Genomic DNA, 15,878 nt, shown 5'->3' on the forward strand with positions numbered 1-15,878 from the left:
AAAACGTTCAGTCCCGGTTCGGCTCGACCCAGGTGATGTCATCATCGTCCCCAAAAAAATCACAGACATTACATCAAGTGGCAAATATCTAACGTCCATTCCTGCAAAGTTAAAGAACGTGATAAAAGATTCCTGCATTAATCCCTTTCTGCAGATCTAATATAAAGATCTCGGGCCATGTCCCAAACTTTCATAGTTTCATAGAAATCCATTTAGCAGGTTTTTCATAATCTGAGCCAACCAATAAATGTACCAATAGATAGTTATGAAAACATAACCTCCTTGATGGAGGTAATAAAGATTCAACATAGTGATTCCACTCTGTTTAAATATGAACTAGTTTATTTTGTTTTATTTACCTCCCAATTTTCTTGTTTTTTCCAGGAGAATATCAGAAAAAAATACTTTTGGCCTGGAAAATGACCTCATGTTTATATTCTAGGAGGAAGATGAAAAAACGATTTCAGTCGTGGATATCTGTGAAAACAATGAAGGAAAACAGAGAGGAGATTTGGCGACTGGTTGTCAGGCGGTGCCAGGCCGTATAAAGAACATTCAGTGGATTTACGACGCAGGCAGACGATGTTTTTATCGTCCGAACCAACGCCGGTTTCCTTATTATGACCAAAGTCAGACGGCTGGGGAAGAACTTGGTCCAGTTTTTTACGGGTGTGAAGGAATTTGTTCTTCAGCTTTTGGCTCCACCTCTTATTTTGTCTCTCAAACCCTCCGTCACAACAATCAATATGGTTTTCCTGCAGCCAGAGAATGAACTCGATCGTGAAGTCGAAGCCAAAACATTTACTTTTCTCTCAGTCATCGTGCGGCTTCATCTTCCGACAGGCGTCATGTGAAGTTTGACATGTGCACGTGTGTGTTTGTGGTGTGTGTACGATGCTCAGCAGCTTGAAACAGGAAGTGTTGGTTTCCCGTCACGTTGAGATGATTGACAGAGGAGCTGATCTGTCACAAGTTGACAGCAGCGGAAAAGAGTGTTCACGGATAATAAACAGAAAATAAACACCAAGTTGAACACATGACACTGGAGATAACAATGATGCAGCAACAAAAACAACAAGAACCAAAGCCTCTTGAGCCTTTTTCTGTCCATCATAAATTAAATAAAGTAAGTAAATAAGTAAATACAAGAAATAACACACCTCAAAGTTAATGAGCAGCTACACAGGTAAGTGTTTAGCAGCCGATTTAGCATTGGAGACAAAAGTGAAAGTAAATATTGGACTTAAAACAACATTTATCACAAGTGTGCACAAGTTGTTAATCACACAATTGCTGCTCAAACATCAAGTGTAGTAGCTGAAAATGTGTGAATGTTGTGTTAACTTATGTAGAGTTAACTTGTTTCCTCTCTGAACTGTAAAGAACACACCAGTCACTTATTTCCATTTGATAATTTACTGTTCATATTTCTGCCAGTTGTAGCTTTGTGTGTGAATAGACTAATAACTAATAGATGAACTATGAGACAATGCACTGACCATTAAAGGGCACTCTGCTCCATTTATTAGGGATAAAACACCCAGATTGAAAGAGACTCAGATGTGGGTCATCCATTTGTGTGGTTTTGTATTTTTGTGGCTATTTTGCATTTTTGTGTCTTCATTTTTCCACTTTGTGGTTGTTCGATGTCTCTTTGTTGTCATTCACTTGTCTTAGTAGTTTTTGTGTGTCATTGTGATTGCGATGCATCATTTTGTAGTGGAGTGTGTGGGGGGGGGGGGGGGGGGGTAGGGGAAGTGTCGTTATAAAAACCCATATGACAAATGATTGTAATTGAGGTTTCAGATTTTAAAGTTTAATCAGAAATCTTTATTGTGAAAAATACACACAAAAATGTACAAGACTTCTGTTTTCTGTAAAATATACATACATAAATTTACATATTTTGCTGTCGGCATCCCCCCCGACAGCATGATGTCACTGATTAGTCCATTCATCACAGACCACTGGATCTTCCTGTGAGGTTTTTTCCATTATCGAGGCGTTTTTATCACCGACTGGAGCTTTGGTGTTTTCCATCACAGACTTTTCTTCGACTCCCTGAAGTGGAAACTCAGAGACACTTTTCTTATCTCTTATTTCTGTAGCTGCTTTCAAACATACAGCGAACTTCAGATTATTTCCGCACATTCTCCGGAGGGGCTGTTTGTGAGAACGTAAACTTCCAACTTCCTCCGGCCAGCCCCCCCTTGTATAGAAACTCTGCAGAATGTCCAAATGAGCTGAAGTGAGAAAACAGCAGGAGGTCCTCGTCAGGCTTTTCCTGAGATTATAAAGCAATATGAGGAGCCTTGAACATATTATCGGGGTTTGTAGTGACTCAGCATGATGCTTGGAGCCGAACAACACATGTAAATTGTGTGGTGATCTTGTGTATCGTTTGCCACGTCCGTTATTGGTGTTGACAGGACAATTAATAATAATAGGGGTCCTGACTCAGGGCGCCCCCACTTCAAAACAAAAGCAGTCTGTTCTGAAACAACATGGGGAGCGTGGCAGGAGCAGCAACTGCAGGATCAAGGTCAGAGGGAACAATAGTCATTGTGTTTCTGGTTTAGCCGAGTCAGCTTCACTGGGTTATTATGATCCTTTCCTGCAGCTCCTGTTGGAAAGCATTCCAGCCACACGGCTAATCTGAAGGTTTGGAGTTTGGATGCTCGAGAGTTTGCATCAACTATATCATTCCAGGGTCAAGGAGATGCTGATCCCACTGGTCAATAATCCACGATTATGCTGGGTCCTGGCCAGGGCCGGGTCTAGGCAGGGGCAAGAGGGGGCCTGGCCCCCTCAAATAAATGTTGCGCCCCCCTCAAACTAAATAGGGTTAGGGTTAGGGTTAGGCACAATGCCCCCTCAAGATTTGTGGCTGCCTCCTCATACATGCCTGTCTAGACCCGGCCCTGGTCCTGCCCGTGGATGGGATCTGGGGGTCTGGAGATGCAGTTCATATCAGCCATGGGTGAAGCTGGAGCTCCGTCAGGGTGGAGCGCAGCGCGGGTTCTTTCCTCCAACACGCTCGAAGGAAATCTTGGCACTCTTCGGACAGCTTAGAGGACATGTTCAGTTTCCTTTGGAGATATTCTTCAGTAGAAAATGCTGCCCCATGGAGCATTTCATAGAGGACAATGCCGAGTTGATACACTGTGGTTGGACCAGGCGAGTGGCAGGATTGGAAGAAGCACTCTGGAGGTTGGTGATCTTCAGTGCCACAGTTTACGGTGAATATTGTGTCTTGTTCTGCAATTTCGCTCACACCAAAGTCAATGAGGCGAACCCCGGGGACACTAGATCCTTCATCAATCAGGATGTTCTCGAGTTTGATGTCGCGGTGAAAGATTTGCCTCTTCTCCAGCCCAATAGCAGCATCCACCAGTTGTTTCATCAGGAGCTTTGCCTTCCACTCCGGTACAGACCCATGTTCAACTACGTAATCGTGAAGGTCCTTGGAATCGAAAGGTTTCTCCAGCACCAGTATCAACTCGTTGCCCAGGTCATACCACTCCAGTAATTCTATCGGAGCAGACATCCCTGCAGAGTCATCTTTTTCAGCTGCTAGTTTCATCATTATGGCCACCTCTTTGGGGAGCTCCTTCCCATTTAAGCTCACTGGTTTGGGGAGCATTCTATCCTCTACGTGCTTGATGGCCACTGGCACCCAATCTGCTTTACGGAAGCCAGCATACACGGATCCGAAACCTCCGCGGCCAATGTGATCCAGCTGCCAGTATTTTTTCACAAACTTAGCTCTTTTGCGATCTCCTGGGACCCTCGTCCTTTTCTTTCCTGTCCTCACTCCAGAAGCTATCTTCCTCCTGCCTCTCACTTTAGCTGAGGAACACGAAAACAAGAAACATCAGCTTGTCGGCAGCGAAAGGCACAAATATGAGTCATTCAATGGAAATTAATTTTCTGTCTTTTCTCACCTTGGTTTATACATTTGAAACAATAAATTCACTTTCTTTTCAAGAGTGAGAGAAAAGAAACAATCTGCAGTGGGTTCTTTGGATATCCCACTCAAATTGGGAGACTGGTTTGGGAATGGATGTTGCTCTTAAATTTTTCAATGTCATTTCTCAGTGTTTTGAGAATCACAGATGAAATCTCATTCACCTCCATTACACTAAGGTCAATGTAAAAAGGTCTTGGACAGATATCTCAGAACCAAAACAAATAAAACCAGAACTTTCTCCACTGAAAGACACGACTAACTGAAATATATTTAGACGTATACCAATGCTCCAGTTCCTCTGCAATTGTTAGTCAACTTTCTAACCCTTATGTAAAACGATGGTACATTCCCAACTGTAGTTTCACATCATGAACTTACCTTTAGTGGGGGCCACGTCCACCGGGCAGGACGCAGACTCCTGGTCAGCTTCTCTCTTTGTCTTTCCTGCTTGTCCCTCATCATTTTCTCGGACCTTCCTTTTCCTTCCCTTCACCCTGGAAACCTTCCGATCGGGTCCATCAGCCTCGGGACTGGCCTTTATTTCTGGCTGCAGTGTGTGAGGGGTCTCACCGGGATCCATCTCTCTCAAGTTACTGGTCATTACGATGGTTTTAAAGTTGTTATTCACGATAAATATGAATATTAATCCAACTCTTTCCACAGAGACTTTCCAGTCGGCCTGTCTTTCAATGAGAATCTTCAAAGACGAATGAATGAACTCACGCATTCATATTTATCTGCTCTTCTGTCTTTGATCATAAGGTGACTATGATGACTTTGATGTTGGTTGCCACGCCAACAACCCAAACACAATTTGTTGTTGAAGTTCTTAGTTTTAACAATAAAATATACTTTTGTATTAATTGAACGAGTCTGGGTTATCCACTGAAAGTCATGATGCTACACTATTTGAATAATGCACTCACAGTGTAGAATTCTTCATAATCGCTCTTTCTTCACACTTTACTTTAAATCCTATTAAAATAACTAGCCTCCCTATTGTAAGTGTAGAAAACATACAGCATTTATATTTTGTATCACAATTAAGATTTAAATATAATCATTTAAAATGATTTAAAATCACAGAGAAATTATATAAATTTGGTTTCTAGTGTCACATATTTCTGAATACTAACCCTACACCACAGGGCATGTACTCTGTGGTAATCTATAGTACATGTACTTCAATATATGGGGTTTGTGCTTCTAAGAAATTGGCTGCTGAGTGGTTTATGGGCCGAGGCCATTACAGCAGGAGAACAAATGGAACTGCAGAGGGGCTGTGGTACTACAAAATGTTTGTGTGGTATTTTTGTGGTGCGATGAAGAAAGTATGTACACAAAGTCCAAACTTAGCAGGAATCCCACTGAAGCTGCCTTTACTGATAATAACTATTCACCCAAGCCAGTAAAATGTGTGGGAGCTTTATTTGGGGACAGGTTTCTGTTGACAGTGAGGACAGAGACGAGAGAACCCGTGGTGGCAGGTGAACCCCCCACGCAGCGCTCCTCCACCACGGGGTCACATCCCCGACAGCGGATTCAGACACAAACACTGATTCTCCGACAGCTATTTCCACGCCGGTTTGGTCATATTTGGCGTGAGCAGTGTTTTCGATGAAACAATGCTTCCTCAGGCGTGTCACCAGCTTCACTCCTGGGGAATGATTTCCCTGACGGACGTCTGCAGCTCTCGTTTTACTGCTTTTACTCTCGTGTCTATAAACAAAGTGATTCATGGAGATTCCACGTGCAGCCAGATCCAACATAAATCAATGGAAGTTGGACTTTCGACTTCAGATCTTCACTCAACCGACTTTATGTTCTTGTAATATGCAGAGAGTTATGAGTGAGGCCAGAGCTGAAATATAAATGAATCCACTGTTGTTGCCACCTGGGAAAAACACATATTAATACTTTTTTATTCTGGGAAGCGGCAGTTAATCATTCATAGTCACATCGTATTCACATGAATGAAAACAGTCACTGGGGGATTTAGGTCCTTGGATTCACTTTTATTGAAAATATTGACAGCGTCCCAGTGCAGAGGCCTCTCAGCTTCTGACGTCACATCTAAATGACAAAGCCTTCTGTTTGAAATATAAAGATGTTTACATGGAGTTTTACAGGATAAATATTCTGGCATATTCTGAAACTGGGGGGGGAAAAGGTTGAAATCAATAGATTTTTTAAAAGTTTTGTAAGATTCAAGCTATATTTAAGAGTTTTTCTAAACATCTGTATCTGTTGGTTGTCCTACAAGTTAGGGGTCACAAGTTGGTCGCTAATTAAACACTATGTCTCTTAATCCTCCACACTGAAACCTGAAGGTGACATTGTAAGATCTTTATTTGCTCAGATATCTGTCAGAGAGATATATAATGTTTTAGAAACACTGCTCTGTCCGATCATCCTACTTATCAAAGCCACGTCCACGATGTACAGTCTCCATGTGGTGTATCGCTACACCCGGCAGCCTGGAGGTCTGACTGCTGCAGGTAAATTCCAGGAACCGGGAGCAGATATGAGTCCCATACTGGTTTTTAACGGCAGTAAAGCCTTTGAACAGTCCTCCCAGACCCACCACTGTGCCTTAGAAGGTGTTCCAGTCTGTTTACATCAAGGTGCACCAACAACCAGGGCTCACAGCATGATTTGGATGACGCACTCATGGATTTAGCTGAGGCTGAGGAGCATGTTTGTGTCCGACTCCTAGAACGGCTCAAATGAAACACATTAAAAAGCCCGTTTCTGAGAAGCTTGAGATTTATTTCAGCTACGTGAGAAACAGCCAGAGATTTTTATTTGACAATTACCTTGAAAATGAATGGCCATGAAATTTAGTACCAGCTTAATGCCTTAATGGTCGCGTTTGAGGACATTTTATTCAGATTTCTGGAGCTCAGCTGGATTTCTATGAAACAGTTTCATACTTTGAAACTTCACGCCACTGGTTTCACAACTCTACAGAGAAGTGCTCCCCCCCCCCACACTAAGTGATCCCTCATCTCATTTACAATTCAAAGTATTTATGGTCATAAAGGGACTCTATGCAGCTCAAGCTTGCCCCCTCAGCCCAGCCCAGCCCCTTTCTGACCGTCCTTTTCCTTTCCACCAGGGCAGGGTCACCGACAGTGCCTCTCGTGTTCTCGTCCCTTTGAAGCACTTATGTTGATGGGGGAATGGTGTTTTTCCGTGTGTTAAACATTTCAAAGCGGAGGTGGCAAAGGCGATCAAAGAGAAATCTGTTGGCATGTGACTCTCCGGCTCCCTCCGATCCCTCTCCCCTCGGCCTCGTAAACCTCCAGGGAAGATGTTTTGGTCGGACGCCTGAGACCTCTCTTCTTCTCCCCTCTTCTTTCAGCGGCTGCAGCCTGATCCACTGTTGATGAGACAATTCTGATGACACCAACTCACCCTGCTGCCGTCTTTTGATAGTAAAGCAAGGGCTTTCCTGAGGAATCTGCCCAGAAAGGGGATGTCTATCCTCGTCTTTGAACGAGCAGCAGGTTCCCATTAGGGAGACTCGGTTAGGAAGCAACTCAGCGGTGGTGGCGCTGGGGCTGCGGGGGTGGGGGGCTTAACTTCATGAGGCCCACTCCTTATCCTATTGTTTTAAGATGAAGACGCAGGGTAGCAGGGTACAATTTAGGAGATGTAGAGACGGAACAGATGCATAGTAATCCTCCAGCCTAGAGATGTTTGAACCCGGACATGTGTGTGTGGGGGGGGGGGGGGAGCGGGAGATGACGGGAAGAATTTTTTGCTCAAAAAGAGCTACAGGGAGGAACTCTGCAGATTGGCTATTACAGTGGAGGAGGATGTCATGATTACACACTTCACAAATTCCCCGTGGAGATCAAGTGTGTGAAACACCAAAGGTCCTGCGTTTATCTCCATCTGAGCTTCCGCATATCTCCTCATGTCTGGAAAGAGGGCACGGATTCACTCAGACCATGATTAATGACTTTTTATTTAACCATTTGCAAGTCTTACAACAGCTTTTTTCGATTTTAATGTGTTCAAATGGGCCCGAATATGTTTTACTTCCATAATCATGAAAGAATAGCGAGATTTTGGGGGGAAATTAACAATAAAAAGCTCATTATTTCGAATTTAAAAAGCCAAACTAATGAGCAATGCTCTGTCGTGTCAGGTGGCACAGGCAGCTGTTTTCATTCAGACACCTGCTGTGGACGCAAATTAAGCTGATGACAGCGATAAGTGAAGGAAACCGAGACAGCAAAGTGTGGGGCTGTAAAAAGTGGAACAATGAGCCACTGGAAAATCCTCCAGAGCCTCTGCATGCTGTTTCAGGAGAAGCTGTGAATGTAAGTAAAAACATTCAACCACAAAAATCCCACCAATGCTTTCTACTTTTATTTCCCCCCCTTTGATCCTGAAGAGGAGATAAAAGATGAGAGTCTGCGTCTTCCAGAGACAAAATCCCTCAAGGACGAGCAGAAGATATTCTCCCCCCCCACCCCAAGACAAGTAGACTCACTCAGAAACACTTTGAGTGTGAGATAGAAAACAATCGGTGAGAGACATAGAAGTTTTCCACCAATAATTACCATCAATAACACAAATTGATGAATAGACTCCAGATGTTGTGTTAAACACTCGCAGCCGTTCCCTTTGTGTTTGATTCACATGCAGGATTTGATGTTTTATAACCTCTCGTTGTCGTTCATCTCCCCCCCCCCACCCCACCCCACAGGGACGGTGGTGTGCCTGCTTAGTCACAGCTGAAGATCAGATGAAGCAGCATGAGTCAGACTGATCACACATGGAATCTGAAATTTAGTGAAATTCAACACTGAGATGAAATCAACCCGTTCTCTACGGGTCTGAGCTGCTGAACATGAGGGTGGAAGATGTTTCACGAATTCTTTCTAAGCTACTTGAGTGTTTGAGTTGTCAAAGTTTCTCATTTTCACTCTTATTATTATTTATGACAGCGGAGTGTTTGGGAGAATTGTGCGTTGATCATCTGGCATCATGGGGGTGTTGTGGTTAAACATCACCTCACTGTCAGCTGCAGTGTTTGAAGCTGTCGTGACACAACACAACGTTTTTGTGTCTCTGCCAGTGGACGGAGGAATTATAGAAATAAATACTTAACTTCTTGATTCATTATCTACTTTGTGAGTAAAGTCATTCCTCAGAAAGGTTTCCCTGAAGATAAGTGAGCACTTGATCCATCTACTTTTTTCCGACTCCTTCCCAGTACAGTGACCAGTCCAGACAGCATATGTACTTTTTAAATTACACTAAACTACCTGAGTGACATTCACCGAGTCTGAGATGTTGCTTGTTGGAGATCGGCATCCTCTCACCAAGCACAGGCCGATCGTTGTGAAGCGTGAACTCCTGCTTCGCGATCTCGACTGGAAATAGATGTTTATTTAATATAGTTGCCCAAGGTTAGCAAAATACTTTCCACGAGCAGCAGAGAGAGAGGCTCCTGTCCGTCCGACTGGGAATGACGCTTCGTCTGTGGGAGAGGATTTAACTTCCCAACCTTCGGCCCGCGGAGCACAGAGATGATAGTGTGCGAGTGAGGTTCCTGCTGAAAAACATCTTACAGGCATCTCTCTCTCGAGCCCTAGATCTCGTTAAATAATAAGCCAGTCATATATATATATATATAGATACACATATAGCTGTGTACATTAATTAACTCAATAAGCAAAATTAACTTTTTAATTTCAAACGGCTTCAGTGCAGTGAAAACTTCCACAAATGACTGAACCTGTTCATCATGAGCCTGAAGGTCTGCACAGATTGTCCTGTTCCAGATAGAGACACTGGAGACTGACGTGTGATTGGTCGAGCATGTGTTTCGACAGGTCTTTGATACTCCATCCATCCCACATCACTAATGTGTGGACTCTGGCTCCAAACGACATCTCTTGCACAAGATGGCAGTGTTCACATCCGGGAGGTTTTTGGCTTCACTAGTGAATAGCGAGAGGAAATGGAGACGTGTCGTCCATCTTCACACACGGCCGATGTGAGTGGTGACGGAGAGCTGGAAGTCGGCAAGAGACAAAAAAAAAAATGAAATGAAGGAGCCAAAAAAAAGGAAACGATAAAGACAGAGCGACGGGAGGAAGAGTCGAGTAACAGCAACTTTTTTATTTCCTCAGTGAGCCGTCAGTCCGGCCTGTGGTTGAGTTCGGCCTCCGCCAAATAAAGTACGCTTGATTTCACACACAGTATCTCCGCAGCTCATAAATCCATCAGGCTCCTGTTACCACACAGGTACATGGAGTGTGAAGCTTTTCTGTTACAGGTAACCAAACCAAACACAACCTCCCTGTGCTCCGGTTTATTTGGCTTCACGGCATCGACTCCGAGAACCACATCCAGCGGCAGTTCCTGTCGCGCTCTGCCAGCAGCCGGGGACGTGTATTCCTAACGTGCTGTAGTTCCAGACCGCCGGCCCGGGCCTGGAAACCTCCCAGCGTCAGCTCTACCTCTGTCAGATTTCAAACTCACCGGCCCAAGAGAACCAGATCGGAACCTCGCTGCGGAGCCCGGAAGGTTGAGTCTGATGGGAGGTCCTCCTGCTGGGTGTTGGATCAGCACCGAGGAGGCAATAGAAAAGTTTAATTTCCATAAGGATGTGTGAGGTTTGACCTGCTTCCTGCAACCGGCCCTCACACGAGTCCACCGCCTTCTCCAGCTGTGGTAAACAAGCCTCAGCACAAACGCTTCCTTTCTGCACGACGCATTACCTCTCCTCTCATAACCGATACTTCTGACAGCAGTTCTCTTTATTTTTAATTGGCTGATATGGTTAATTTAATTAATGTTAGGAGGCGTTAGAGTTGTCCGCCCCATTTTCCCCTCATTTGATGATGATGATGTGATGCCGAGCGATGCAACCCTTCCCTCCTGTGGCCTGAAAGAAAGACAGTCATGTGTCGGGGCACATTTAAAGTCATCCAGTCGCCCAATTAAATCAAGAGCAAAGAACTGCATGGATAACATTTTCATTTCATGGCAGAGAAGAACAGAGAATCAAGTTTTGGCTGCGCAGACTAAATCTAGAGCAGAGCCAGGCCTTTAGATGTTCTTCTCTCTCTTCCTCTGGATGTCCACGACTCAGAAGCAGAACTGTCAGACTGCAGAGACTCCACCTCCTCCACCGGTTCCTCCACCTTGTAGCTGCAAACCATTTTAATTTCTCTCCAGACCCTTTCCCCTGGAGTCTCTCTCTCCCTCCTGGAAACTGGAGCCTCAATGCTGCAGATTTCAAAATGTCTGACAGAGTTTTTTGGGTCACAAGCCCATGAAACCACCTGCAGCTGATTGACTGAAGGAATTTTTAGTTGTTTTTGTTCCACAACAGCAGAAAAGCCTGGAAAGTCCATTTAGAAAAAACTCCTGACCTGGTGAAGTCACTTATCGAATCATTGAAATTGATAAACAACCCCATTAAACATCCCGTGTTAATAAATGTCACGGCCACTCTAGAGTTACGAGGCCGTGAAGAGTTTCTGCTTCCATCAATCTGTAATGTGTGATTCAAATAAGTGTCATCGCACTTGTCAGGTGTGTTGGAAATGGTGGATGTGTAATGAGAAGCAGTTTGGTGGAGATGAGCAAATCTCTGTGAAATGTTCGTTCCCCGACGTGTTTACGCTTCGTCTTCAAAGTGAAGAAGATTCCGAGCAGAGACTGAAAGTGACTTCATGCACGTTGGGATTCGCCAGAGGAAATAAATCACAATCATTTCATACTTGGGTTTTCAAAGTGTCTCCGATGAAGATGCATTCTTCTCTAGAGGACGATTCTGAGAGGAGAGGGAGATTAATGTCCTCCAGTGATGAATGAGTCTCTGGCAGGGACAGTCTTCATTTGTCCATGAGACCATGAGAGACAGACTTTTAAGGGACATCAACAGCACCATTGATTCCTAAAATATGGTTCATCAAACCATTATGACCAAGAAATGTAATTGAGGTTTTAATATTTTGCAGTTTAACCTCAAACTTAATTAGAAATAACTATAAATAAAAACACAACCAAATACACAAATCTTAAATTAAAAGAATAAACACATTTTTTTTTATTTTCTGCATTATTCATTCTGTCAAATTAAAGTTAAGTTTGGAAAGACGCAGCCTGTCAGTTCGTGTTACAAACAAACTTTAATTTTCGAATGTTCAATTTTTAACGTGACAAGAGGGAGTTTCTTTAAGAATCATTTCAACAGATGTGTGTGTGTTGTGTATTTGGTGTTCTCAGATAACACGTTTGGCTGCGTCGCACAACTGTAAACTTCCTCAAACCCAACAAGGAGCTGCTGAAGCACTAAACCTGATCTAGAAGACATCCAGGACCAGCTGCCGCTAAGTGAGATCATGCATTTGACTGTTTTTTAATACAACCTTCGACAATACAAATGGTAAGTTAATAGATTAATAAAATAGATTCAGAAAATAGATTCAGAAAATGTCAACAACAACTGACTCGGATGTATAAGTTCTCACACACAGCCCCTCTGGAAAATATCAGGAAAGTATTCAGTCCAAGCAGATCTAGTGTTTCATTCATTCTTTTGCTTTTGTGTTTTTGAAGCTAAAATAAGATATTTCACCTAAAAACATTTTTGAAAACCCGCTGTGGGCTTTCTTACAGTTGCACAGCTCCATCTGGACAGTTGCTGTTTGCAGGAGAGTCTCACATCTCAACTGTTTGTCCATCACTGATCAGCACCTGGGTCTGGACCTACAGCAGCCAGCCCTGTGGGGGGGGGGGTGATACAGGTCCACTGTGGCAGCACGTTGACCCCAGTCTCCTCCACCCACTTCCCCTGATGGACAGGGTGTCTCCTCTGCAGGTGTGCACCAGCCTCATAAAGAGACGTCTGTGTGTTTCTGTGTCTGTGTGTCTGTCATGTTTGCCCTCTGCCCATTTCATCATTAAGGTATCGGGATGAGAAAATAAGCACCGGGGGGGGGGAGCTGTCGGCCTTCTAGGTTTACCAATTTATGAAGTAGCTTTCATGAGGCAGGGGCCCCCGCGGCAGTTCCTATCGCACACACGGCTGTCTGTCTGCAAAAGGCAGACCTCAGGGCCTGCCCATCCTGGCTTGCCGCCCTGTGTCTATGCACCCCCCTCCATGCACCCCCCCCCTATATATACCACTAACAGCACATTTGCTCTTTTTTTGTCTCCAACGCCTCCCCACAGCCTTACAATCCCTTTAATTCTCCCCCGTTTCCCAATCTCTCGTCCGCCTGCACCCTCGCCTGGAATGTTTTTACACTGGGGGGAAAAATAAACCACCGTATACCAACGCCCGGCACTCAAATCCTCCCACATCTCCATTTAGAGAGGGTTTCAGGCCATTAGGGATGAAGAGGAGCGGGGCGAGGAAGAGCGGCCGGCAGCCGACTGGACGTCCAGTGTCGTTCTTCCCTCGGGTGTTGATGTTTCCCACCCGCTCACACAGAATGGCGCCTTTGTGAGCGAGGGTTCAGCACCGCCCCCCCCCCCCCCCCCCCCCCCCATCATATCCTGGCACCAGAGGGGAACGGTTCTTACCTGGGCCCCCACAAATCCACCCAGCGCTCATCACCCCGGCACTTATTTTGTCTAAACTCTGAGGAAATGTGTTTTTAAATCATCCTAATCCAGCTCTTCCTTGCCCAGCGTGTTTTCATGTGTGGAATGAAGATGAAGTGCGATTCACTCGCATTAACCTGCCCGGGCCGGGCGGTGTAGATTTTCCTTGGCCGCCACCGAGCCGCGTGTTTCTTTACACAGGAAAAGGCTTTCATGTGTTACATAAGGAAATGACAGACCAAGGTATAGTCAGTATCGGCAGGAATGGAAAAAGGATTTTTTTTTCATTGCCAAAATAACTTTCCACTTTATCCGTTGAGTTGAGTTGAAGTCACAAACAGTTCAGAGGGATTTGAGTATTTTTGTCACAGGACTCCGGCTGCAGGGCTCTCTGTGGTTTCATGTTGGATCCATCCTTCTCTCTGTTCTGCTTCCAGCTCTCTGAGAGGCACATATATATAAATGTATAGCGTTAATGTAAATTTAGCTGTTTTACATCCTCTCTCAACGTCTAATCAAAGTTTAAAAGGAAACCATGTTCAGTCGTTTCCTCACCGAGGACATGTTGGGTTTGGGTGTATCGTGAGAAGATCTGTACGTCATAGCAGTAAATGTGTTGAAGATTACCTCATCACTCACTTAGACTGTATATAAAAAATTGTTTAAATCCCTCTGATGAGGTAACATACAGGAGCCCCCCTTCTGCAAGTGGGTGTGACTCTCTCAAGTTGTAAGGACCAGTTCAAACTCTGCCTGAGGCTGGGACCAGGGGCCCCAGGGTCTCCAAAGTCTTCAGGGGCCTTCAAGGGCACGAGATGTTCCTCAGGTCAGGGCCAAAGTGGGTCATCCTACCATGCTCCAGTGCTGCAGAGCCAGGGCCCATCAGATAAGAAGTCTCAGGACAGGACATTCCTGAGTGTGTGTGTGTGAGTGTGGGGTGGGGGGGGGATTCCTTCAGAGCGCTGGGGAAACGGCTCCCTGTGGAATGCTGGGATTGGATTGATCCATTTGAGGATCAGGGTAAAACCTGCGGGGGCGGATCTGGACTCTCGACCTCGGCTAATATTAGCAGCAGCAGTGACATCAAGTTTTCAGATTCTCCAAACAAACCAAACCGAGTTCATCCCCATTCTGGTGAATGTGATATCTCAGGAATTAGAATGATTGTTTACATGTAAAGTTCGTCAAAATAAGATTAAACACTTTTATTTAAAGAGACTGAAATAAAAACAAATGAAGACATGATTTCCTCACCTCTTTAAAAATATAAAAATACAAAATGTGTAAATGAAAACTTCAAATTAACTTCGAATTAGTCCTGAATAATTATTTGAAATCGTCCCTGCTTATGTGTCCTGTGCGTCTTTCCCTCACCAGAGGCTTGAAGAACCAGACAGTGAAAGTTTAAAATAACAAATGTAATTTCTTCAGTGTACTAGAGATAATGACTCTTATATAATATAATAATCTGTAAGGTGCAAGACTTCCATCAAAATTATTGTCTTTGTAATAATTTCAAGTGTCAGTATCATCTGCCTCACGGTGAACAGCATGTCAGTTTCAAGCAGGAAGGTTCTTGGTTTGAATCCCAGTTGGCCAGAGTCTAGAATAAGCAGTATAGATAATGGATGGAAACTATGTTGGAGTTTCCCTTGATATTACTACAAATTGAAATTGTTCTGTGGTACATATTTGGATATTTGTCCAGTGACAGGACTCATTCTGTGTCTGGATCCTCAGGTTCACATCATGTCTGCTTGTCCTGTTTCCTGAGTATAGAACCGACTGTGATGAACCCGAGCTCCTGCCGTCTCACGTCTGTCTTCTTCTCCTCCTTTCTGTCCGTCTCCTGTTGTGTCTCTATTATGTTGCAGAGGGAGGACGGAGGTCAAAGAAAACATTAAACTCTCCAACCTCTGAATATGCATGTGGTTTGTGGTTGCTGGAAAAGTTATTTTATCTCAACAGTGATGTGTCCATCAGCAGCTGAAATCCCCAGAAGAGACAAAACAGACATGTAAATTGTCCCATTCACCGAGAAACCAATAATCACTGTAACAAAGTGGGTGAGTGTAAATATCAGTGAAACCAAACGCGATGACTTCCACCTCAAGGGCTCCACAGGCCCGTCCCCTTCATGTCAGCACAGCCGCAAGGACAGAACAGCTCTGTCCGTCTCTGTCCAGCACAAACCACAGTTTCAACAAAGGGCCACAAGCGTCCACATGGATCATTCACACCGGGCTCCGTGGGTCCTGTGGGTCCAGCTCAGGCGACAGGGTTTGGGATCCAGATGCTGAGTCTGGGGGCTGCTGCACACTCAAGG

The 15,878-nt window shown here is 44.4% G+C and overlaps 1 protein-coding gene across 1 annotated transcript; it reads right to left on the bottom strand.

Annotated features, from left to right (window-relative positions):
* Positions 1 to 2,965: 2,965 nt before the first annotated feature.
* Positions 2,966 to 4,571, bottom strand: LOC128459847 (serine/threonine-protein kinase pim-1-like). The gene is made up of 2 exons (XM_053444774.1): positions 4,349 to 4,571; positions 2,966 to 3,849 (listed from the first exon to the last, which is right to left on the bottom strand). Exons 1-2 carry the CDS (start codon positions 4,569 to 4,571, stop codon positions 2,966 to 2,968), a joined length of 1,107 nt encoding a protein of 368 aa, XP_053300749.1.
* Positions 4,572 to 15,878: the final 11,307 nt, after the last annotated feature.

The sequence above is a fragment of the Pleuronectes platessa genome, chromosome 17, assembly GCF_947347685.1.
Source record: "Pleuronectes platessa chromosome 17, fPlePla1.1, whole genome shotgun sequence".
Classification (NCBI taxonomy): Eukaryota; Metazoa; Chordata; class Actinopteri; order Pleuronectiformes; family Pleuronectidae; genus Pleuronectes; species Pleuronectes platessa.